The sequence below is a fragment of the Arvicola amphibius genome, chromosome 3 (assembly GCF_903992535.2).
Source record: "Arvicola amphibius chromosome 3, mArvAmp1.2, whole genome shotgun sequence".
Classification (NCBI taxonomy): domain Eukaryota; kingdom Metazoa; phylum Chordata; class Mammalia; order Rodentia; family Cricetidae; genus Arvicola; species Arvicola amphibius.
Genome location: NC_052049.1, coordinates 89849455 through 89874907, shown reverse-complemented (window position 1 = coordinate 89874907; position 25453 = coordinate 89849455). Strand labels below are relative to the sequence as shown.

Here is a 25453-nt window from a genome sequence, read left to right as displayed (position 1 = left end):
TTCTTGGGACCCAGGTAGGGTAGGTTAGGACCACCTGAGCTCCAGAAGATCTGGTGGCTTTAGGCCTCTGTTTCTGTATCTGCATTCAGGTATACACGCCCCCACACAGACACATGCATACACATGATTTAACAAATAAAGTAAGGGGCTGAAGAGATGGCTCAGGGGTTAAGAGTATTTGGTTCAAGTCCCTGCACCCACACAGTGGTTCCCAGTGCCTGTAACTCCTATTCCTGGGAATCTGATGCCTTCTTCGGACCTCCACAAGGACCACACACACATGTGAGCAAACATATGTGCAGGTGAAATATCCATACAATTAAAAATAAAGATATAAAAAAATTAAAAATTAATTAAAACTACAGACTACAGTAAAATTAGGCATAGTGGCTCACTTAGTGCTGTCATGCTAGCGCTCAGGTCCAAGAGAGCTGGCCAGTTTGGGTACCAGCTGTCCAAGCAAGCAACCAGCCCTGTAGGTATAAAGCTAGCACTGTTCATCAAGGGCCTGGCACATGATTACCTGGTTTTCCCATTCTCTTTACTCTGCAGACAGGGTGCCCACAGAGAAGCAGCACAGGAACCTGGAAAGGCTTGGCTCCCTTCCCTGCTTACCCAGGCAGGCTTTCCCAGGTAGCCAGGGACCAGAAGCAGCAACAATGCCAGCTGGTATCCCATGAAAATGTGCAAAATAGGGATTCCTAAGGTGAGGCAGAGCCCTTCAGGCAATGAGAGCAAGAATAGGAAGAGTTGCCTTTCCCAGTATAGCTGACTGGAAGCCTGATCCAAGAGGCAGCAGCCCATCCTGCAGCCTTTAATGAGGCAGAACCCGCAAAGGGGCACTGTGCACCAAACCTCCAGGTCTCAATGGGACCAGGATAAAGAAAAACAGCAGGCCTTTGGAAGGCAAGGTGTCAGGTCGTGAGCATCCCAAGTCAGGGGTCCACTAGAAATGCAGGGAACCTGGCTATGCCTCAATTTTCCCAACTGTAAATTTAGTTATAGGGCATGTGAGGGGAAAACTGGCAGCATGAGACCATGGACTGGGCCTCAAATGACAGGCACAATGGTTCTTTTAATTGGGTCTGGTCTGTGACTGCACAGGAAGTATAGGAAAGCAATTAAAAAAAAAGATTTAGAAAGTAAAACTATGGCACCTGTGGCCCTAGTTGGGGATTCAGGGCTGCAGCTGGGATGTTCACTGAGGTGTTTTTCAGCTTCCTTGTACATGTGGGGCCTTCAATTCCAACCAAGCCCACATCGGCACCCAGATATGGCCCCCACGTAGGACTTGTTTGTTGTTGTTTGGAGACAGGGTCTTGTGTAGCACAGGGTAACCTTGAGCTTCTGATCCTTCTGCTCCACTTCCCTAGTGCTGGGATTACAAGTGTGCACCACCAAGCCAGGTTTATACGACGCTGAAGATAGAACCTGGCCTTCCCACATATTAGGCAAAATGTCTGTGAACTATGCTGCCTCTGTATCCCTTATTTTACTAATTTATTTATATTTTATTTTAACTTTTTCTTGGTTTTTGTTTCGATTTTTTTTTTCTCATACCTGTTTTGGAAAAGATGAGCTGCAGAATGAGAGGCCTCCGGGTGACAATTCCTGATCCACGTGGAAGGAAGTCCCTGGGAGAAGAGAAAGCAGCAGAAGTGACTCACACAGTCCTGCTAGAGAGGCAGGAAGTGTGACCACAGGCAGTGAGCAACTGTCTGTTGCAAACCTCAGCAAACACCAATCCCAGCTGCCCCCAACCCCCAGCCCTCAGGCTATGGGGGTCTGTGAAGAAGGCTGAGGACTCAGAGCTGTGTGGACAGTGTTGCTCTAGCACTTTCACTAGGCCCTCTTTGTATTGTATTCAGACAATGTTCCCGTGGCAGAGTCCCAGAAGACTGAAGGAGGATCAAGTTCAAGGTCAGTCTGAACTAAAACAACCAACCACCAACAACCCAGGATGCTGAAGGTTGAGAGGCAGGCAGATGGGATTAAGCAGCAAGATGCTGTCTCAGAATAAAACAAGGGTTGAGAGGTGGCTCAGTTGCTAGAGTGCTTGTCCAGAACACAGGAGGCTCTGGGTTGGATTCCCAGCACTAAAACAAATGGGAATGGTGGCTAAAAGCTTGTACCAGTACATGGGGTGGCAAAAGTATCCTGAGTTAGGTCATCATCATCATTATCACATGGCTGGTTCAGTTCTGTCTGGCAAATGGACATCTGTGTGGGCTGCCAAGTGGGGATAGAAATGAGTACAGCTGTCCTGGACACCTCATACGCACCCTCTACAGGCACATGGCCCAGGCTAAGCTGGTACACAGATGGACTTGAACCTGAACAGGCAGAGCTCTCTTGTGATAAGATCAGGGCAGAGGCTTCCTTTGGAGAAACAGACAGGAAGACACATGACAGGACTTTCTGAGGTGGCAAAAAAAAGTCCTCAATGTTGATCTGTACAGTAATCAGCAGCTTTTTTAAAAAAAAGTTATCAGAATAATCAGGGTGTGTATTTAAGATGTATGCTTTACTGTATCTACATTAGATCTCAGGAAAGGTCACCAGCAGGGCATCAGAGGCAGAAGGATCAAAAGTTCATGACCAGCCTGGGCTACATGTGACCACATGGAAAAACAGAACAACTCAGATCTAAAGAATCTGCAGAGCAATACAGGATGGCAGTGCACTTGCATAGTGTATATGAGACCCCAGATTCAGTCCTTTACATAGCACAAAAAGAACTTGGGCTATGTGGCCCCAGAGACCCATGTGGGAATTTTGCTGGGGAGGAGGGGAACTCAGCAGCAGGAGGGTCAGAATGTCAAGGTCGTCCTTGGCTGTAGCACGGGTGCCAGGCCAGCCTGAGCTACATCAGCTAGGGCTATAGCTCAGCAACACAGCACCTGTCTAGTATGGGCAGTTAATGAGCTCATCCCCAGAAATGCAAAAGAAGGGACTGAAGACAAGAGGGGAGGTGAAGATACTTGCCAGCAAGGTTGATGACTGAACACAATGCCTAGGACTGGCATGGAGAAGAAAGTGCCAACTCACAAGTGCCCTTCTGACTTCCACCCATGACCACAACACACAGATACACATGTGCATAATAAATAAATGAAATGTAACCTGTTAAGTGTTTCACAGAGTAAGTTAAACAAAAGCTTCACAACTCAGCAAGAGGGGCTAGTCAATACCAAGCGTCCACCTAGAGGCTCAGGAAGCCAGACATATAAAAGAAAAAGCCTTTTATCTTCTCACAAGGAATTTCCTCCTGGGTGGACCAGGTAGGGAGGATTTTTTGATATTAAAGAAAACACAAATGAACTACAACAGAGCCCACAGAACTGGGTCCACTGACTGTCCTCAAACGTTGCTGACTATGCCACTGGGTGCTGATTTTCTGATTTGGTCAGTGTGTTCAAGGTCATGCCTGACTCGATAGTAAGTTATGGATTAGTCTCAGATATCTGAGACCCTGTCTCAAAAGTCCTAAATTAAATTAATTCATTAATTTAGTTAAGAACATCCATAGGTATGGTAGAGCAGCCACTATGGTGTGACAAGTGAGGAAGAGAGCAAGAGCACTTAGCATGGATTCACCAATTTAACAGTGATAAGATCCTGACAGATGGCTGAATTTCCCCATCTCACAGGGACTCAGAGACTGGGTCCTGCCTAAGGCTGCAATATATCAACAAAGCCAGCGACTTAAGACTGAGCCACATGAGGTCCACCTGAAGACGCTGACCTCCAGATCCCAGAATCTCAGCCCCATCCCACAATGCAGCCTCTCAGTGGGGATCACTGAGGAACACCCTCTGCCTCCAGGGACCAGTAACCACTGGTATGTGCTACAGGGCTTTACAGTGGGGGCATCTGAGGTGATAAGACACACTGAGGACAATGGTGATACTCCAGACATCAGCCTCTGTCCCAGACAAGGGACATAGAGTTTCAAATGATATGTGGGACACCCTGGACAAGCTCCAATAGGGAGGGCAACCAAGAAGGCAGAGCCCAAGGAGGAAGAGGCTAAGCAGGAGATGGACAGTCATGTCACAGGCCAGACCGGGAGCTAGCAGCCCAGAACTAATATAATGCTGCTTCCATGAGCCCTGGAACTGAGTGCACAGCATCCGAGCCCCCAAGCTACCCACCTTAAACCCCTCAGGGGTTTGGTCTAGAAAGGTCTACCCAAGATGATTTCCACAGGCCAGTGAAATAGTCAAGTAGGTAAAGGTATCTTCTGTCAAATCTGAAGGCCTGAGTTTGATTCCTGGGCTTCACAGGGTGAAAGGTCAGAACTGACTCTGGAAGGCTCCTCTGGCCTCCACTGGCATGCCATGCCAAGTAAGTGTGCCACCACCACTACCCCACACACAAAATAAATAAGGAAATAAATGTGCTTTAGATTTTTTCCCCTGTTTTCTGGAGTTGGAGTAATTGGCTCAGTGGCTAAAAGCACTGACTGCTCTTCCAGAGGACCCTGGTTCAATTCCCAGCACCCACATGGTTGCTCACAACCATCTCTAACTAACTCCAGTCTCAGGGGATCCGACACCCTCTCTGACCTTAAGCACCAGGAATATATGTCGTTAGTACACAAACACACATGCCAGCAAAACACGTATACACATTAAAAAAATAATCATAAAAAAAGAAAAGTGCTCCCTGGACAGAGCAGCAGAACACACCCAACAAGCCTCCCAAGCAGCTCTCCCACAAATGCCAACTGTCCACAGCTGGCAATGGAGATGGCCTCTAGCTTCATCTAGTTCTTCCTTCCCCAGGCCACCCGCCTCCAAGGCATGAGTCCTTTTCTCTGCTGTTGCTATGACATTTCCTGTGTGCTCTGGCTGCCCTAGCATCCCAGTTTCTCACTTAGCTAGTTCTGTGCTATGTGACTTGGGTTCACTCTCAGGTCTGGGTTTCCTGGTCAGTAAAACTTTGCCAACTTGAACTCCTGATTGTCTTGTCTCTATCTCCCAAGTGCTGGGATTACAGATATGTACCACCATGCCTGGTTTATGTGGATGCTAGGTCAGCCCTCTGACTGAGCCACAACCCAACCCCTCAACCCCACATTCATTTCTAAACACAGACCTCCAAAATGCTCCCCTACAAAAGTGTTGTGTCCACTCATAGCTGCCAATCCAGTCCTGGTCTCCAGACTATCTAGGTCCCCCAGTGGCCCTCGGAACCCTTGACCTTCGCAGGAGTTGTTCTTTCTGCCAGGAAACCCTTCCCTAGGGAACTGCCCACCTACCAATGGTCAGAGGCTAGAGCTTGAGCCCATCCTTCCTTCCCACTCCTGCCAGCTCAGCCTCAGAGGCCCTGTAACAGATCAGAGCTGCACTTGGTCAGGTAAACAGCAGCCTGAACACAGACTCTCAAGCAGCAGCTATAATCCAGTGTGTTGAGGAGACAGAAGGTGTATGGGCTCTTGGGTCAAATGTCTCTGTTGGCTGTATCATGCCCTCTCTGGGCTGTGGTTTGGTTCCCTGTGCTATAAAAGGCCATCCCCTGTTCACAGGACTAGTGACAGGGTCGTTGTGAAGGCTTCTCCCCCTCCGGCCTGTGGTAGGATGAAAGGGTTCCTGGGTGGGGTCAGGGAAGAGGTAACACAATGGCAGGCTTGTTTACCTTTACCCTGAGTGAAGAGGGTGGGGACAGCTTGTGAACCAACAACTGCAGGCTAGGTCTCCAGGCCTTCTAGGGGAAGGAGAGCAGACACGGCAGGAAAGGATGAGACCTCACCAACAATTGAGTAGCCTGGTTTCTGGCAGGATAGAGGCAAAGGCCCTGGATGGAGACCCCTTCCTCATCATCCTCATTCCCCAAAGCTCAGAGCCTGAAGTTAGAGGTCATACCAGATCAGATCCACTTTCTGTCCCTCGGCAAGCTGATTAGGGCCTGGGGGTGGAGGGTGGGGGAATGGGTAGTGTTTCTCTCTCAGGCTCAGACCTTCCCATGGCCCACTAAGCTCTGCACAACCTGCTCATCAGCTCCTGCCCCTCCCTGTCAACACAGACCTCCAAGCTCCCTTGTCACAGGCCAGGCCCTTCTACCTGCCTGAAGCCTTCTTCCTGAAGCACTCCCAGACCGGACTGATGACTCCTATGAGTTGTTTCTTCCCTGCCTCCATGTCTGTCCCCTACTATGCTCCCATCCTAGCAGCAGTCACACCATGGTTGGACATTGGACACAAACTTAGCGCTCTCTCTCTCCCCAATCTCCCCGGACACAAGTACACTATCAGGGTGGGATCAAGGGCTGATTTCAGCCATTTCACAGAACAGGACACTGAGCTCAGGTGGAGGGGGTGGCAACCTGGTGCCTGCTTGGCCTTATGAGCTCAGGCCTGGTGCTGCTCACCTCCTAGCTTCTGCCCAGCAGTCCCTCCCTAGCCAGGAATCCAGAAGAACCCAGATCAGTCCCACCCTTGGCACTCAGACCTAGTGTCACCTGCTCCTGGTCATATCTGAGGGCCAGTTTGGGCAAGGATCAAGAGCAGGAAATAGGGTGACTTGATGGCTATAGCTGAGGGACTTTTCAGTCTTTGGATTACTTTTAGAACCTTTCTGGACAACCTAGAGAATTGGGTGACCTCTTACGGCCTCAGTTTCTTTGTTGGTTGAGTAGGTAAGACACCTGCCTAAGAGAGAGAGTCAGTTACAAAGTTTTTTACCATAGTATCCCACAATACAGCATTCTTGGATCTAGGGAGATGGCTTGGCCAGTAAAGTGTCTAGCACACAATCTGAGGAAGGACCCAGGTGTGGGGCTCCAGCACCTACACAAACTAAGCAATAGTTTACACCTGCAATCCAGCACTTGGGAGGCAGGGAGAGAAAGATCCCTGGCTTACTGGCCAAGCAGTCTAGCCTGAACTGATAAACTCCAGATTCAACAAAAGAACCTAGTCTCAAAAATATGGTGGAAAACAATATAACAAGAGCCATCCAAGCCAGGCGGTGGTGGTGCACGCCTTTAATCCCAGCACTCAGGAGGCAAAGGCAGGCGGATCTCTGAGTTCGAGGCCAGCCTGGTCTACAAGAGCTAGTTCCAGGACAGGCTCTAGAAACTTCAGGGAAACCCTGTCTCGAAAAACCAAAAAAAAAAAAAAAAAAAAAAAAAGAGCTATCCAATATCACAATATCAGTTTCTGTTTTGCACACCCACACACATGACAGCAATAGTCTACACAGCCAATATAAGGGGTAACCTGTAATCACTACGCCTCTCATAACTTTCAGGGGCTGCCATGCCATCATGCAACAATCGCCCTCCCACCCTTCACTTATTCCCTCTTTCTTCCACAGTGAAGGTCTCTCAGAGGAAACCAGCACATTCTGCCTCAGGGCCTCTGTTCGTCCTCACACAGTAACCTTTCTTTATGACAGCTCTGGCTGCCTCTGCACACTGAGGGCTCAGATGCGATGTCCCCTCTTCAGAGAGCTCTAGCTGCTTCCTAGTGAGTTTACACCCACCCTGCACTGCCTGTTTTCGTTTTCCTCACAGAGATGTCCTTATTACCTTGCACTTTCTGGTTCATCTACTTCTCAAATGAGCAGTTCCAGCTGGAACATGAACACCTCCAGGGCAGGTAGGAGATGGGGCCTACACCCATCAGCACACAGAAAGGGCAGAGACCCCACAGTCAGAAACCAGTCACTGCCTACATGAGTTAATAAGGACAGATGGCAACACCTGCCCAAGAGAACATCATTAATGACCTAAATGTCCAACCAGCAGGGAATGGACTAAGTCAACTTTGGCAGCTGTTCTGAGTAGTCCAGGGCCAGGTGCCCTCCAGAGTGTGGAACACAGTGTGGACTTTTTACAGAGGAAAGCTGCTCTATATGGAGGAAACCTGTGTCATATTTAGGAAGTTTTGTTGTTGATGTTTGTTTTCTTTGTCTTGTGGTAGGATCTCATAGCCCAGGCTGGCTCTGAAGCCTCTATGTAGCTGAGTATGATCCTCCTGCCTCTTCAAGTGCTGGAATCAAAGGCATGCACCACTATGCCTGGCTTGTGGATGGAGCCCAGAGATTTGTACATGTCAGGCAAACACTCTAACCACTAAACCCTAGCCCCAATCAGGGGGTTTCATCCGTTTGTATCCTTTTTTCTGCACAGAGGCAACTGGCTGGATAGAGGTCATCCATGGATTGAGAATAGCACTGGTATCTGTTTCCCTGGGTGTGGTGGCCCTCATGTGATCCCAGGACTCACTGGTAGCAGGTGGATCTGGAGTTCAGGTCATCCTCAGTTACGTAGTAAGCTCTAGGCTAGCCTGGACTCATGAGACCCCGCCCAAACAAGAACAAATGAGAAATCCAGAGTGGCGGTAAACGTATGAAATTCTAGCACTCAGGAGGCAGGATTACTGTTAGTGAGACCAGTTTGGGCTCCACGAGACTTTCTCACAAAACAAAGCAAAACAAAATAAAAAACAAAAGTATGTTTCAGTCTCCAAGGTGATATGAATTCCAGATTTTGACAGTTCATTTATAACTTTATAACAGGTAAATATTTAACCTGTCACCATCCAGTTGTATGGAACAGCCAAACAACACTGCCCAGAGTGACAGGGAAGCTGTTTGAATCGCAGAACCATGGATCTCATCTCCACCCTTCCATGGCCCAGAACTGCTGGTGGCAAGAGTTGTGACCATGCCCTGTCCTCCTGTGTGTCAGTTAAGTGCCCTCAGCAGAGGACTCTTTCATATCCTGGGTGTTGTGTAAAATAGGGTGAGGTGAGGATTGAGACAATGACCCCAACTCTATACAGCCTCAGTGCGACAGATGCCTACTGACATGTGGATTCCCACCTCTGTGAGCCCAACTGTTCCCCAGGAAGGAAGGAAAGGCACGCAGCCTCCAATCTACCAGAACATTCCAGAACCATCCTCCTTACAGGCAGACTCCTTTTGCAGACCCCTCCTCCGGCAGCTCAGCCTCCTATGACCCAACAGTGTCTCTGGATCTTTTTCCTTCAGCAGCAGTCATATATCCTTCTCCCAGCGCCAAAGTAGCCTGTCAGCTCCACAAGGACCAGGAAGATTGTCTGCTGTGTTCAGCTCCATGTCCTAGCAGTGTCTGCCACTTGGTGAGCAAAGTGCTTCCCTGAGTTCCATCCCTAGGACTGCATAGAACAGATAGGGTGGACACACCTGAATGTCCCAGCACTCAGAGATGGAGGCAGAAAGATCAGATACAAGGTCATCCTTGGCTACATACTGAGTTTGAGGCCAGCCTGGGCTACATGAGACCATTTCAAACAAAATCACCCCCTGTTAATAAACAGCCTGTGCAAAACATATATACCCCACAGGAGCTAGGCTGACTGTGGGAAGGCAGTCTTGCTGTGCTACCACGGGGCTCTCCTGTCCCCAGTTGGTCTTTCGGTTGTTTAAGGGTATCCAAATGTAGCTCTAGCAGACCTTAACTCCTAATCAATCCCCCTGCCTTGGTATCCTGAGTAGTGGCTTTTTGGAAACCAGGTATTAGGGGGTTAAAGTAACTCAGACCAAAGCCACACAGGTCAAAGTGACACTTCTGACTGCTGAGGTGCCTACCTAAGTCACAGCGATCCTGCTCGCAGCACACCTGGGAGCCAGGATGAAAAGAAACCAGAACTCTGAACACAGGAAGAAGGCAGAGTCTGCACGGACAGCTGAGCCTCACTAGCACAAGGACATTAGTATCCCAGTCCTCCATCTGTAAATGGGGTCCTAATACTTAGTCATGCCCTGAGGCAGAAACAGGTGGAGGAGGCACAGGGTGCTGTCACAAAGGCCATGATGTGGGGGAACCATAAGAACCACACAAGCAGCACAGACCCTTGTCCTCAGTACCTGTGAGGACACTAGCAGAGAACTTCTGTCACGTGAGGCAACACATTCCTAAGTCCACTTCCTTCAGCACAGCACTCACACAAGCCTGGTGACCCTCAGGCTCTGTCAGGAGAACGACCCCTGGAAACAGAAGTTCATGCAACATGACGATGGGAAATAATAGAGTCAAGGAATACTGTGTGGATGTCAACACCCCACTTTACTCAGCTTGTGTGTGGGCAATGTGCATGCATATGCCATCTGTGTGGGTGCACATGTGTGCATCAACATACGGAATCAAGGCTGATGTCAGTCTTCCTCCATCACCCTTCACCTTATTTTCTGAGGCACTGCTCAGAGCTGTAGTTCAGCAAATCCAGTTAGTCAGCTTACTCCGGGACTTCCTGTTCCTGCCTCCCTCCTGATGGAAGCAGGCCCCCACACCTACAGCTTTTTAAGTGAGCTCTGGCGATCCTTTCAGTAATTACACAAATGGCAAGAAAGGGTCCCTGTATTCCTGAGGCTTAGGGCAAAAATACTGGAATTCCAGACTAGCCTGGGTTTATATAGAAACAGCCTATCAAAAGAAATCTGGGTGGAGGGTTGGGCTGGAGAGGTAGGTTCGCAATGAAGAGCAGGACCCCGGGCTGGTCTCTGGCACTCACAAGAAGTATCACTCCAGTTCAAGCCAGCACTCTAGTGGTCTCCTCAGACACAAGCGTGCAGGTGCCACACACACATAGATGCAGGCAAAAACATGCACAAAAAATTAAGATAAGTCACCGGGCGGTGGTGGCGCACGCCTTTAATCCCAGCAATCGGGAGGCAGAGGCAGGCGGATCTCTGAGTTCGAGGCCAGCCTGGTCTACAAGTGCTAGGTCCAGGACAGGCTCTAAAAAAGCTGCAGAGAAACCCTGTCTTGAAAAACCAAAAAAAAAAAAAAAAAAAAAAAAAAAAAAAAAAAAAAAAAAAAAAAAAAATTAAGTCTTTGTTTTTGTTTATTGAGACAGAAATTTTCTGTATTGTCCTGACTGTCCTTGAACTCCCTAACTTGCCTCTGCTTCCTGAGTGTTGGGATTAAAGGTATGCACCACCACTGCCCAGCTTAATCTTTAAAAAAAGAAAAAAAGAAAGAAATAGAAGAGGCTATGCAGGTTGTTGCAAACCTTTTCTACTAGCACCAGGAAGCAGAGGCAGAAGGATCTCTATGAGTTTAAGGCCAGTGATGTACATAGTAAATTCCAACCAAGATGACATAGTAAGATCCTGCCACTTGCCCAACAAAAAGGAAAGAAAAATAAGTGAAAGATGATCAAGAAAACAGAAAACATTTAGAGTAAATACTACCAAGAAGTAAATACAACAAAGTGGGAAGAAAGACTTGTGCCCATATCCACCTGGCAACAGTGAGGCCTATACTCTCTGGGGGTTTTATCTGTCTGCTTTTCCTCCTTTCCCATCATGGTAGGGTAGAACTCAGGGCTCCTCGCATGCTAAACTAGTGCGTTCCCACTCAGCCATCTTCCCAACTCTCGAGTGTATACAGAACAGCCTCCAAGAGACTGCAGGTTTGGCCATGGCAGAGAATAGCAAAGACTGGAGGCAAGGAAAGTATGCTCACCAGCTTCAGCAGAAAGTCAGAATTCACAAGAGGGAATTGGCGAATTACCAGTATTACGTGGACACCAGCCACTGTGTGCCTGCAGTCTGTAGAGAGGGACCCAGAGATAAAAAGCAAGCTGCTGGGCGGTGGTGGCGCACGCCTTTAATCCTAGCACTCGAGAGACAGAAGAAGGTGGATCTCGGAGTTTAAGGCCAACGTGGACCACAAAACAAGTTCCAGGAAAGCCAAAGCTGCACAGAGAAACTCTGTCTTGGCAGGGGTAGCAGATAGGGCAAACCAAAGCTTCAAGAACTGGGGTTCCATGGGTAGAATGCTCCCCTGGGATACAGAAGCCCTGCTGTCCCCAGCACCACATAAACACATGGTGGTTCACAACTGGCATCCAAGCACAGGGGAGGTAGAAGCAGGAGAAGCAGGAATTCAAGATTTTTCTATACAGTGAATTTGTGGCTAACTTGTTTAAAAAAAAAAAAAAGTGAGGGGAGGAGAGGGAAAAGAAAGAACCAAGACTTCCCAAAGGGGGGAAAAAGGCTCAAATGATTAATATTTGGAATAAATGTAGGGAGATCATGACTAACCAAAAAACAAACAAACCAATAAATAAAAAAGGATGAAGGGCTGTCGAGATGTCTCTGCAGGTAAAGGTGCTTGCTGTATAAGCCTGAAGACCCGAGTCTGATCCCTAGAACCCATATAGAGTGCTGACTCCAAAGTTGCCCTCTGACCTCCATGTGCATGACACACACACACACACACACATAATAATGAGTGAATTAACATTTGTAATTTTTTTTTAATTTTTAAGATAGGGTCTCATTCTGTAGGCCTGGCTAGCCTAGAAATATTGACTAGGCTCATCTTGAACTCACAGAGATGCACCTTCCTCTGCCTTCTGAGTGCTGGGATTAAAGGTCTGCACCATCACACCAAGCTAAGATTGTCTTATTTTTATTTTATGTGTGTGTGTGTTTGCATGAATGCATGTACATGTACTGTATGTGCAGAGGCTGGATGAGGGCATTAGATCCCCTGGAACTGGAGTTACAAAGGATTGCGGGCTAAGGATGTGGTGCTAAGAACTGAACCCAAGTCCTTTGCAAAACAACAAATGCTGTTAACCACTGAGACAACTCACTGATTCCATCAAATACTATTTATTTTAGTTTAGTTTAGTTTTTCAAGATAGGGTTTCTTTGGGTCCTGTCCTGGAACTAGCTCTTGTAGACCAGGCTAGCTTCAAACTCACAGAGATTCACCTGCCTCTGCCTCTCGAGTGCTAGGATTAAAGGCGTGGGCCACCGGTCCCACTATTTTCTAAAAGAATAAGAGAACACTATGAAAGAAATTGAAAACCTTGGAGGAAATGGGAAAAAAATTAGAAAGAAACTAAATGGCTGAAAGTGGTAAAATCTCTTTAGACTTCAAAGGACAAAAGAATCTGAATTAGTTCTAAAAAACATTCCCCAAAAGACACCCCAGAGCCAACAACTTCATGGTGAATTCTAAGAAACACTGAAAAGGGAATGAACACTAATTCTTCAAAGACTCTTCCAAGGAAGGGAGGAGGAACACTTCTGAGCTCATTCTGCAAAGGCAGCACTATACTGCTCAGGAAGTCAGACAGCAACAGCAGAAAGTTCTGCTCCTCCTAGAAGCTAGGAGAGTAAATGCAGGTTCAGCACAATGCTAGCCAGGGAGGCCCTTGCCACATTACAGGCTTCTGCTACTCTATTGCCCTTGGTGGCAAGCAGAGCTAGATGTTAGAGCTATTACTCAAGACATCACACACTGGACTGAGAGCTATTTCCTGCTGAGTACTGGCAGGTATTTCGTGCTGAGAGCAAGGCTGTGGTGACGCATGCCTTTAATCCCAGCTTCTGGAAGCAGCGGCAGGTGGATCTCTGTGAGTGTGAGGCCAGCCTGGTCTATATAGTGAGGTCCTGGATAGTCAGGGCTACACAGAAAAACCTTATCTCAAAAACAAAAACAAAAACAACAAAACAACAGTACCGTTTTGGGATGAGGAAATGGCTCAATGGGTAAGGGCATTGGCTGCTCTTCCAGTTCAACTGCTAGCACCTACATGGCAGCTCACAACTCCAGTTCTAGGGGATCTGGCACTCTCACAAGCATAAGCATGCAGATAAAACATCAATGCACAAAAAATAAAAATAAATAAATCTTTTTTTTTTTAAAGGTGCTGAGAAAATCACCAGTGTTCCTACCCAGCTGTGCCTACAAGCTACAGCAACAACCTGTCTGGGAAGATAGATCCACTGGTGCAGCAATGGTATCAGGATTATTATTCATGCCTGTCTCTATAGAATTGGCCAAAAGTTGGTAGCTAGAGAGGTCCAGGATTTGGGAGAGCACATACTACAGGTTTTGGTTTGATTGTTTTCTTAACAGGGTCTCTATATGTAGTTCTGGCTGTCCTGAAACTATCACTGTAGACACCTCCAGCCTCTGTATCTCAAGTGCTGGGATTAAAAACATGCACCGCCATGCTACTACTGTTGTTTAACTGTCAAACTGGACTTAAAAATAACCACCAATCAGTGCTGCTCTTGGCCTCCATCAGAGAAGCTTGCCTCTGCAATGGGGTCGGCAGCACTTTGTGTAGAGATACACAACGGGTCAAAGTGGAGAGTGACTGAGGGTTCTCACACCAGACCTAAATAGGACAACTATAGCAGTGCCTCCAAAGATCCAGAAACACCTGGAAGCAGGAACAGAAAGACGTTATGAAGCCAGGCATATGCCTCTAATTCCATCACTCATAGGCAGAAGCAGGTAGATCTTTGTGAGTCTGAGGCCTATGTAGGGAGTTCCAGAATAGCCAAGGGTACATAGAGAGAATCTGCTTCAAAAAAAAAAAAACAAGAACAAGCTTGGTGTGGTAGTACATGTCTTTAATCTGATCTACAGAAGGAGTTCCAGGACAGCCAGGACTACACGGAGAAACCCTGCCTTGAAAAACTAAGAATTAGTGTTGGAGAGATGGCTCAGCGGTTAAGAGTACTGACTGTTTGTCCAGAGGTCCTGAGTTTAATTCCCAGCAACCATGTGGCAGTCACAACCATCTAAAATGGAGTCTAATGTCCTCTTCTGGCATACAAGCACACATGCAAACAGAACACAGATACAATCAGACACACACAAAGAAGAACTAAAAAGTAAATAAATACATAAATAAGATAAATATTTTAAAAGCCAGAGAACAAAAAGTGATAAGAGGCAATGTCTTCTGGACAGGATGGAGTTACAGCTACTGGCTCAATTCCTGCATAGGTTTCAGTCTGCCAACATCGCATTATGCATGGAGGAGGGGACTCATAAGGCTCCACCCCTCACTGAGGGACTACAGGCAGGGAAAAGGTTCTAGGGGGCATTCATCATCATGTGCAGTAAATACACTCATGCCTTTGCAAGCAACCATTGCTAAACAAGACTAGTGGAAGGGACCTGAAAAGGGCATCAGTGGGAGGGGTAGAGTGAAAGCAAAGAAGCCTGCCTTGGCTACCTTCCCCCTTTTATTTCTTCCCTGAGACAGTCTCTCTACATACCTCTGGCTGTCTTATAGCTCATTATGAAGACCAGGCTGGCCTTGAACTCACAAAGATCTGCCTGTCTCTGCCTCTGGAGTGCTGGCATAAAGACGTGCACTACTATGTCCAGCTCTTAGCCACTTTTCTATTGCCATGACAAAACACCATGAGAAAAGTTAAGTATTAATGGGGCTAGAGTACTGGCTGCTCTTCCAGAGGGCCCTGGTTCAATTCCCAGCACCCACGTGGCAGCTCCAACTGTCTATAACTCCAATTCTAGGGGATCTGGCACCCTCACACAGACAAACATACAGGCAAAACATCAATGTACATAAAATAAAAACAAATAATTTTCTTTTTAAAAAGCAGCATTTAGCCGGGCAGTGGTGGCGCACACCTTTAATCCCAGCACTCGGGAGGCAGAGGCAGGTGATCTCTGAATTCGAGGCCAGCCTGGTCTACAAGAGCTAGTTCTGGGACAGGCTCCAAAGCTATAGAGAAACCCTGTCTCGAAAACAAACAAACAAACAAAAAGCAGCATTTAATCTGGGACTCAAAGTACCAGAGGTGATAAAGTCCATGACTATCATGGTGGGAACATGGAGGCTGGCAGACAGCCAGAGCACTGGATCAGTATATCTGATGTAGGCTGCAAGCTTCCATCTGATCTACAAGCAAGAGGCAGAGAAACCTCAAAGCCCACCCTTAGTGTTGCGAGTAAGAAGACAGATATGCAAAGTTTAACAAAAGTTCTATTTTATTAAGCTGAGAGTCATTACTCAAATTCAAACTTTAAACTCCTAATCCTGGATGTTCACGGGTGTGACATGTCTTAGCTAAAGGTCAGGTTCAGCCTCTAACAATAGTCTCTGATTTGAGGGTCAGGATCCTGGTGGAGACTCTCCAGCCTCAGGACAGATCAAGGTAGTGTCTCTCCAGATGTGCAGAGCAGAGCTTTGCTCTTGGTCTCTGCTTATATACTGTAATGCGGGTGTCATGAGGTTCTAGGCCTGTGTCTGGTTATCTTGAGTGGGTGATGGCACTGTTCTGGCTCTCAGGGCAGCTTAGGGTGTAGTAGAGCTCCTGACTAAGCTATTTTTACATGTCTAAGAAGCATTTTTACAATGCCAGTGACCCAACTCTTACAATAAAGCCACACCTCCCAATCCTTCCAGAACAGTTCCATAAACTGGGGACCAAGTATTTAAAATAATGAGCCTATGGGGAGAGCGGCATCCTCACTCAAACACCACAACAGCCAAGCACTCAGTATATACATGAATGAAACTGCTGAAGTATTTTTTTTTAAAAGCATCACTAGAAAACAAAGATGAAGCTGGACACAGAAACGCTTCCCTGTAAGACCAGTGCTCAGGAGGCCGTGGAGTGGCAATCCTAAGTGTCATGTAGCTAACCTAGGCTACATAGCCAGAACTTACCTCAAAGACAAAACATAGCAGAGGCTTATGAGGCCCCTGTTCACAACCAAAGAAGCTACTGGCTGAGAGGCTGCTGGGGAACAAAGGGTCATTTTCCTTTAGACATGTGGCCACTGTTAGTTAGGCTGCCCACACTCCAGTAGATGGCCCCTCACACATCTATGCACATGTGGGCCATACTAACTGGACTCAGCAAGTCATTAAAGAAAGAAGACATGAAGCTTGGAGAGGAAAGTGGTCCAGTGTTCCAGGGAAGTAAGAGGAAGTAGGTGTGAATACAATCAAAACACATTCTATGGCCTAGCATGGTATCACAAACCTTTAATTCCAGCTCTGGGAAGGAAGCAAAAGCAGGGCAATCTGTGAGTTTGAGGCCAGCCTGGTCTACATACTGAGCTTCAAGCCAACAGGGCCACGCAATGAGAGCCTGTCTCTAAATAAATAAAATTTTTGTTTTTGGTTTTTTTTTTTTGTTGTTGTTTTTTTGAGACAGGGTTTCCCTGTAGTTTCTAGAGCCTGTCCTGGAACTAGACTCTGTAGCCCATGCTGGTCTTGAACTCAGAGATCCACCTGCCTCTGCCTCCTGAGTGCTGGGATTAAAGGCGTGCGCCACCACTGCCCGGCCCTAATAAATAAAATTTTTAAGGGCTGGCACTGTGGCTTTGTTGGTAGAGTGCTTGCCTGGAATGCAAGAAGCCCCAGGTTCCATTCCCAGATAAAATAGGGTGCAGTAGTGATACTTGTCACCTCAGCACTGGAGTTAAGAGGCCAGGCTGAACTATATGATGAGATCCTGTCTCAAAAACCAAAAAGGAGGCAAGTGGTGCACACCTCTAATCCCAGCACTAAGGAGGCAGAGGTAGGCGAATCTCTGAGTTCAAGACCAGCATGGGCTACAGAGTGAGTTCCAGGACAGCCAGGACTACACAGAAAAAAAAACTCTCTCCAACAACAGCAACCAAAACCAAAACAAAACAAAGTAAATCAGAAAGGAAGGCTGGAGCCTAGTGCAAGAATGTTTGCCTAACAGGCATGAGGATTAATCCTTAGCACAAACAAACAAACAAATGCATGCCTTGGAATTTGGTATGGCCTGGAGAAATGGTGAACTCCTGAAACAATTAGGAAAGAATCCCAACATAACACTCCTGGGAGTCCAGATCAATACACCAGAGACACCTTGCACCTTGGTTTTATGGCAGCAGGCACCATAGTTTGGTTATGAGATGAACCAAGGAGTCCACACACAGGGGGATGGGTGACAAGCTATCTACACACAGGACTGAAGGCACCTGCAAGCCTGGAGCTCACCAAGAAGTGGATAATCCTATCAGAAGGAGAAATTATCTAATGTTTCTCTTATCTATGGCTCCTGCTTTTTTTTTTTTTTTTTTTTTTGAGTCAGGATCTCACACCAGAGCCCAGGTTGAATTCTCGGTCATGCTCCTGCCTCAATGGCCCTACCCCAGCACTGAATTTTGTTTACAAGGCAGAACCATTCATTCTCTTATAGGTGCATGGGGGATGGGAGTTGCTTAACTGTCTTTCTGGAAAGTGTGTCACAGGCCTTGTGATCCACCGGTTTTAAGTGGCTGCTAGGGATTTTTGTGGATTCAGATTGTGAAACCATTTCCATTAATTTCAGGAGATTTTAATCTTCCCCAAGCTCCATATCCACCAAGTATTGACCACTACCACCACCCCACACCTCTATAACCACAAGTCTATTTTCTGTCTCTGGGAGCTAGCCTGCTCTGGACTGTTCTTCCAAGTGGATTTATGCAGCATTTGTGCCTGGTTTCTCATGTCTTGTGCCTGGTTTGTTTGTTTGTTTGTTTGTTTCTTTCTTTCTTTCTTCCTTTCTTTCTTTCTATCTCTCTTTTTCTCTTTTTGTTTTGTTTTTCAAGACAGGATTTCTCTGTAGCTTTGGAGCCTGTCCTGGAACTAGCTCTTGTAGACCAGGCTGGCCTCAAACTCACAGAGATCTGCCTGCTGAGTGCTGGGATTAAAGGCGTGCACTACCACTGCTTTTTTTCTTTCCCTTACATTTTTTTTTTTTTTTTTTTTTTTTTTTTTTTTTTTTTTTTTACAATTTTTTAGAGTTTTAATAGTCAAACACAGAGGTCTGCTTCATTTCAGCTCCTTTACTGCCAAGCCAGGGGGTAGGGACTGTTTCAACTTCTCGGCTTTCTCCTTGTCTGTGATGACCAGGGTGTAAAGGTACCTGCTGCAGCGAACCTTGAACTTCACATTATCCTTGTTCTTCTTGATCTTGACAGATTTGGCATCCTTCCGCCGGGCCGTGAGCAGGAAGTCCTTGATTTCCTCAATTTTCCGAGGCATGGCGACGGGTGCTCGGCGCTGGAGACCGTACCTCGGATTTAACCCCCTTCCCCGACTACCCCAAAGACTCACAGCGGCCAGACTCCCTTACATTTTTTTAGTGGGTTTCTGCTCGTCTGTTTTTATGGTTTTTGAAAAGGTCTTTACACGATCCTGTGTTCTGAGAGGGCATCTTCACACACATATATGTACTTGACCTTGGTTATACCCACTCCCGGTCCTCTTCTATTAGTTGGTCACTCCTCTAAACTTGTATTGGTTTATATTTTCATGTTATACACACATACATGACTTTATGTCTCTGTATAAACTCTAGGACCATAGCTGGTGCTGGTTGAAAGCTGGCAGACCATTTGCCTAGCACAGAGGAGCCCTGGGTTCTATCCTCAGCACCCCATAAAGCAGATGTGGTTGATGCTGGGTCATCTTAGCACTGGGGAAGTAGAGGCAGGAAGATAAGTTTAAGGCTAGCCTCCTCTAGGTTTGAGGCCTGCGAGAGCAAACATGAGACCCTGTTTCAAAAAAACCCCATTGTTGCCAACACTAACACCTCAGGAAGGCCTGGGTCTGTCCATCCTAATTTGCCTGCCCTGTGTGTGGCTGCAGTGTCTCACTGTGACTCAGCTACACAAAACACTAAGCATGTTGGTTCGGATCAACTGGGTGGGGTCCAGGGCAAAGAGCAGGCCTATCTGCTTTGCTGACTGGCTCTTGAATGGTGACTAAAGCATAGGTGGATATAAAGTGACACAGGGAGATGGGCCAGGCAGGCGCACACCCAGGAAGAGGAACCTTAGGTCAAACAAGCAGGCAGGCCAAATACAGGGTGTATAAGTGCTTCCAAACGAAATGCCAAGTGGACAGAATGACAAGGTGGTGATACAGTAGCAGAGTGTCGAGGGAATGCTCTGGAGGGACCAGCAGTGGCCAGGAGAGTGCAGACAGCATGTCCAAAGATCCTGAGATGGGTTCATCAGGTTGAGGAACATCAAGGCCCAGTTGGGCTGGAACAGAATAAAGGAGGGGGCTATGAGATGGCTCAGCAGGTAAAGGTGCTTGCTGCCAAGTCTGAAGACCTGACTTCAGTACAGAGGAAGGAGAGAACCAACTCCTGCAAGCTATCCTCTGACCACCACCACCACCACCACCACCACCCACCCACCCACCCACCCACCCACCCACACACACACACACACACACACACACACGCGCGAGCTACCTCAAGTTTTTATGACTGGATGTGGTGGCTCACACCTTTAATCCCAAAACTTGGAGGACAGGCATGTGGATCTCTGTAAGGAGTTTTAGGCCAGGCTGGTGTACATATAGCAAGCTCCAGAACAGGCAGCGCTACCTTGTCTCACAATTATACAAAACAACAACAACAACAGGGTTCTAAAAACAAATAGAGACTGGAAAGAAGAGTCTGGCGCCCAGTGGGGCTCACAGCACCAGTCACTCTAGCTCCAGGAAGGTCCAACACTGTGTTCGTGGGCACCTGCACTCCACTCTCAGGCATATAAACAAAAATACATAAATAAGCCAGGCATGGTGCTGTAAATCTTTACTCCCAGCACTTAGCATTCTCTGCGAACTCAAGGCCAGCCTGGTCTACACAGTGAGTTCTAGGACAACCAGAGCTATACAGTAAATCCCATCTCAAAATAAAGTAAAACAAATGACCTTGAAAGAATAACTGTGGAAGTTCCCGGGCAGAGGGGAAATATCCAGTTAGTTCCTTGTATCTGTAGCTTCCATTTTTGCAGATTCAACCAACTACTTACTTGAAAAACACAATCACATCTACAGTGAACAAGTAGCCGTTTTCTGAGTGGCTCTTTCCCAAGCAATCCACTCCAGCATTCCTGGTCCCAGTGCTGGATGGAGCACAGGCCTGTGCACCACATGGCCCAGGGAGGCAGGCTGCTCCTGTGGAGGTGGGGTAGTCAAATGAACAAGGGTAAGACAGCAGGCAGTGAGGGGCCTGCACAGCTAATGGAACAACACAGCAATCAAAACTAACAGGAGGCTGGGGTGCACAGACAGGAGAATCCCCAGAAGATCAGGGGTCACCTGGCCTGTCATACAGAGAACTGAACAGGAGGCAGCCAGAACCCACACCTGGGACTATCCTGATACCTCCATTCACAAACATGTGCACACACAAACATAAACATGAATAAAGTAAAACCACGCCCCAGCAGAGGCTCACTTGGTCAAGTGCTTGCCTGGCACACATGGAGTCCCGAGCTCTGTCCTCAACACCACACAAACAAGGTGTGGGGTGATGCTTGTCATCCTAGCACTTGGGAGGTAGAGGCAGGAGGGTCAGGAGAGGTGCTGGGTCACCCTCAAGTACAGTGAGCCTGATGGGACAGTACACTGCTCCAAAAGACCAAACACCAAATAACAGGTCTTTATAAACACAAACAATCGGTTTTATTTCCCTTTTTTTGGTGGTGGTATGTGCTAAGGGTGGAATTCTAGTCTATGCTTGACGAGGACTCCATCACCGAGTTTTTGTTTTGTTAGTTTGGTAGAAATCCACAGCATAGCTGGGGGTGGAGGCCCACAGCTTTAATCCCAGCTGACGCTGAGGCGAGACTGGTTTACATACTAAATTCTAGGACAGCCAGGGTTGCTTAGTGAGGCCGTGACTAAAATAAATAAACAGGAGGTGGTGCACGCCTTTAATCCAGCACTTAGAGGCAGAGGCAGACAGATCTCTGTGAGTTTTAGGCCAGCCTGGGCTACAGAGTGAGTGCTAGAGCAGGCTTCAAAACTAGAGAGAAACCCTGTCTCAAAAAAGAAAGAAAGAAAGAAAGAAAGAAAGAAAGAAAGAAAGAAAGAAAGAAAGAAAGAAAGAAAGAAAAAGAAAACATAAATGAAGAAATAAAGCCGCTGGTAGTAGTGCGCACCCTTAATCCCAGCACTCAGGAGGCAGAGGCAGGTGGATCTCTGTCGATTAGAGACCAGCCTGGTAGGCAAAGAGTTCCAGACTACACAGAGAAAGCCTGTCCCAAAAAAATAAATAAATAAACCGATCCACAAGCAAACTGTAAAACAGACATTTAGAGCTGGGCACAGCGCTGTACTTCTGATCCCAGCATGCACCAAGCTTAGCAGAAGTGGCTCCTATTCCAAGTCAGTGTGAGCAAAAAAAGCAATAGTCTCAAAACAACAAACAGAAACAAATAAAATTATTATTTAAAGGACCTAGAGCACCCAAAACAATTGAGAAAAGAACAAAGAGTGCTCACAGTGTCTGACTTCAACACTGAGCTGAGAGCTGCAGTCATACAAACAAACAGATGTGGCTTGGGTAGATGTGGGAACCACTGGGCAGTGCTCCAGCAGCATCCATCAAAGACCATGGCCATCTGACAAAGGCCATCCACTGCAAGAGAAAACTGAACACCAAAAACAGCTCACAACTTACACTTTATAATCTATATAAAAAGGCAACAGACAGCTAGAAAATGCGCTTCAACAGCAGAGGGCCTATTTAGAAACCCCAATGAGCGGCTGGAGGTGTGGCTCAGTACTGAACCACTGCCTACAGTAGTTTCCCTCTATACCCTAATCAAAGGGATGGAAAACTTCATCAGCAGGAGGGCACTTGCCTGGAGTCTATCAGTGAGAAACTAGGGGTATTATTTAATGGTGGAACTCCTGCCTAGAATCTCACACCAGCCAGTGAGGCTCAGTGGTAGAGCCCCTGCCTAGCTTGTATGAGGACCTGAGCTGCATCCCTAGTCCCAAGTGAAGTCTAAATGAAGGCTGGGGAGATGGCTAGGCAGGCAGAACACTTACCCTGCGAGCCTGAGAACCAAAGTCCAGCTCTCCAATACCAACATGGACTCCGCATGTGTTCCTGCCTGTAATCCCAGTGTTTGTGGGGGAGAGAGAGAGAGAGAGCGCGCCCTGGAACACATACTCAGGCCAGTTGGACTGATTAGCAGATGTGGACAGGCCATGTTTAAGTCAAAGATTCTTCCACAGTACATAGGGAGACACTTGATAGCAGGCTCTGGCCTCCACACACAAGCGTCCGCACACATGAAACCTTTAGGGTCGGGATACTTACAAAGTACAGAAAAACAAACAGTGACTTTCAAGTAGGGAAATGTGGCAGACGCCATGCTCAACAGGAAGCCACAGCCATCTCCCTGGTAACATGTCTTGCTGACTGACATAATGAAGCCCTAGAGGATGGATAAAAGGGACCTAAATAATTTTCTTACCCAAAATGACGGAACTCACAGTTTACTGTGAGAAAAACCTAGATAAACCGGAATAAGTTACTGTTGCTCACGTTCTATCAAAACTAAAGGTCATGAGAAACTAAGAGAACCTGAGAGCCTAGGGATCCAAGAAGTGAAGCCGCTGGACATGTGATCCTGTGTCAGAAGGGTGACAGGGTGATGGCAGCCACATAACAGGTGGCTGCCATCGTCAATGACAGTGATGGGTCTCAAAAGAGTCTGCAGTTAGAGGCGAGGCAGACACAAGCACCTGTTCTATACATTTTTAAATTACTTTTTTTTTTTTTTTGAGACAGGGTTTCTCTGTATATCCCTGGCTGTACTGGAACTTGCTCCGTAGAGCCTCGAACTTACAGAGCTTCACCTGCCTCTGTCTCCCAAGTGCTGGGATTGAAGGCGTGCAGCACCACCACCTGATTTTTAAATTACATTTTATTGATTTGTTTGGAGGCAAGATTGCTATGGCCCATGCTGTCACAGGACAACTCGTGAGTCTGTTCTCTTCTTCTACCATATAGGTCCCAAGAACCCAACTTAGGTTATCAGGCTTGGCAGCAAACACCTTTACCCCACTGAGCCACCTGGCCGTCCCTCTCTGACCTATCTTTAGAACTCTTCTGTAGCCAGACATGGTGGCACATGTCTTTATTCACAGAACTGGAAAGCAGAGGCTCGTAGATCTCTTGAGTTTAGAGCCAGTCTGGTCTACAGACAGCCAGGGCTACTACACAGGGAAACCCTGTTTTGAACAACCCAAATAAATAAGTAACTCTTTTGCAAACTTAAAGCTGAAGAGGTGATTCAATGGTGGAGCCCTAGGAGCAATCACCAGTATCATAAAAATATTTCCAGCCCAGTGTAATGGCACATGTCTATAATCTCAGCACTCAGGAGGATCAGGAATCCAGGCCACCCTAGGTACAAAAAAAGATCTTGTCTCAAGCAAACCAGGCTTGGGGGTGCATGAAGCCATGGGTCCCAGTCTTAGCACCACATAAACCAGAAATTGTGGTCCATGTCTGTCATCCTAGCACTAAGAAGGTAGATACAGGAGGATCAGAAGTTTGAGGTTAGCCTGGATTACATAAAACTGTCACACACACATAAAAATTTATTTTATTTAGGCATGACTGTGGTGGTGCAGGCCTGTGATTGCCAGCAGTCGAGGCTGAGGCAAGTTGTTGGAGGGAGAAAAAAGCAGCTAGGCCTGGTGACATATCTGTCACCAGCATAGGGAAATGAAGGCAGGAAGCACAGGAAAACGAGCCAAACCTCAGCTTTGTACTTAACTTAGCTTGAGGTCAGCAATGATGACATGAGACCCTCTCAAGAAAAAAAATTTAAGATTCAGTCTTCATGCCAGGAACAAACCCCAGGAAAGGCCCTCGCTAGACAACAACCTATCCCCAACTCCTTGACAGCCTATGCTAGGCAGTGTCCCCTGGCAGTGCCACCAAAGCAGAGGCTGCAGAAGCTAAGCTTCCACTTGGTTGAGTGGGAAGTCAGCATTGCAAAATGATGGCAATGGGGACCTAAACCACAGGCAGACGGAGCTTGGCAGGGCTCCAGGCACAGATCACCATCTTCCGGTCTAGCTTTCTGCTTGGTTTCACACAGTAGTCACAAGGATCTTAGCAAACATGCCACTCAGTACAGTGGCACACACCTGGAGTGCCAGCACTGATGGGTATAAGCAGAGGCACCAGGAATTCAAGGCAAGCCTCACCACTGGCAGGTTCCCTGCTGTTAGGGCTACTGGGGTAAGCACTCCAGGTCAGAAAGCTACCATACTCTAGAACAATGATTTGGGAGCCAAACAACCCTTTTACAGGGGTCAGATATCAGATTATCCTGCATATCAGATAGTTACATTATGATTCACAACAGCAAAATTGCCATTATGAGGTAGGAACAAAAATAATTCTATGGTTGAGAGTCACAACATAAGGAACTGTATCAAAGGGTCACAGCATTAGGAAGGCTGAGAACCACTGCTCATCTATCAGTATACAAGTCAGAAGCCCCACAGCCAGGCACAGTTGTGTAGTGAGGCCACCTCTGGGGCTTTCAGTGGGGCTGGCCTGGCTGTGCCAGGGTGTATCACCACCCAGCAAGCACTGTCACACCAGCTAGGACAATGCCTGCCTGCTCTACAGTCCTGAAGTCTCCGGGTGCCTCCTTCTTCACCAAGGAGTGGGAATGTTCCTATAGCCTAATGGCCTTGCTTCCACAGTTGTGGACCACAGCGAGCCTTACCCCAGCATTTCTACAGGAGGACAGCAGGGGCCCAGGTGGATGGGCACTGCCTGTAATCACAGCACTCAGGAGGCTAAGGAAAAAGAATTACAGGTTTGAAACCAGCCCGAGCTATGAACAAACTCTGTATCAACAAAACGAA

At 47.2% G+C, this 25453-nt stretch overlaps 2 protein-coding genes across 11 annotated transcripts in view; both read right to left on the bottom strand.

Annotated features, from left to right (window-relative positions):
• Dnm2 (dynamin 2) overlaps window positions 1–25453 on the bottom strand; it is a 91019-nt gene that overhangs the window by 55796 nt on the left and 9770 nt on the right. For all 10 annotated transcript variants that reach the window (XM_038324504.1, XM_038324507.1, XM_038324506.1 and 7 more), the window contains exon 2: window positions 1561–1634. In XM_038324504.1, coding sequence (XP_038180432.1) covers window positions 1561–1634 — 74 coding nt within the window. The remainder of the gene's footprint in view (window positions 1–1560; window positions 1635–25453) is intronic.
• Window positions 18530–18866, bottom strand: LOC119810838 (60S ribosomal protein L38). Its single transcript, XM_038324510.2, has 2 exons — window positions 18863–18866; window positions 18530–18821 (listed from the first exon to the last, which is right to left on the bottom strand). Exon 2 carries the CDS (start codon window positions 18788–18790, stop codon window positions 18578–18580), a length of 213 nt encoding a protein of 70 aa, XP_038180438.1. The 5' UTR covers window positions 18791–18821; window positions 18863–18866; the 3' UTR covers window positions 18530–18577.

Bases quoted from the DNA above. Each gene is read 5' to 3' on its own strand.
- LOC119810838 (XM_038324510.2), bottom strand. From the start codon at position 18,790: ATGCCTCGGAAAATTGAGGAAATCAAGGACTTCCTGCTCACGGCCCGG.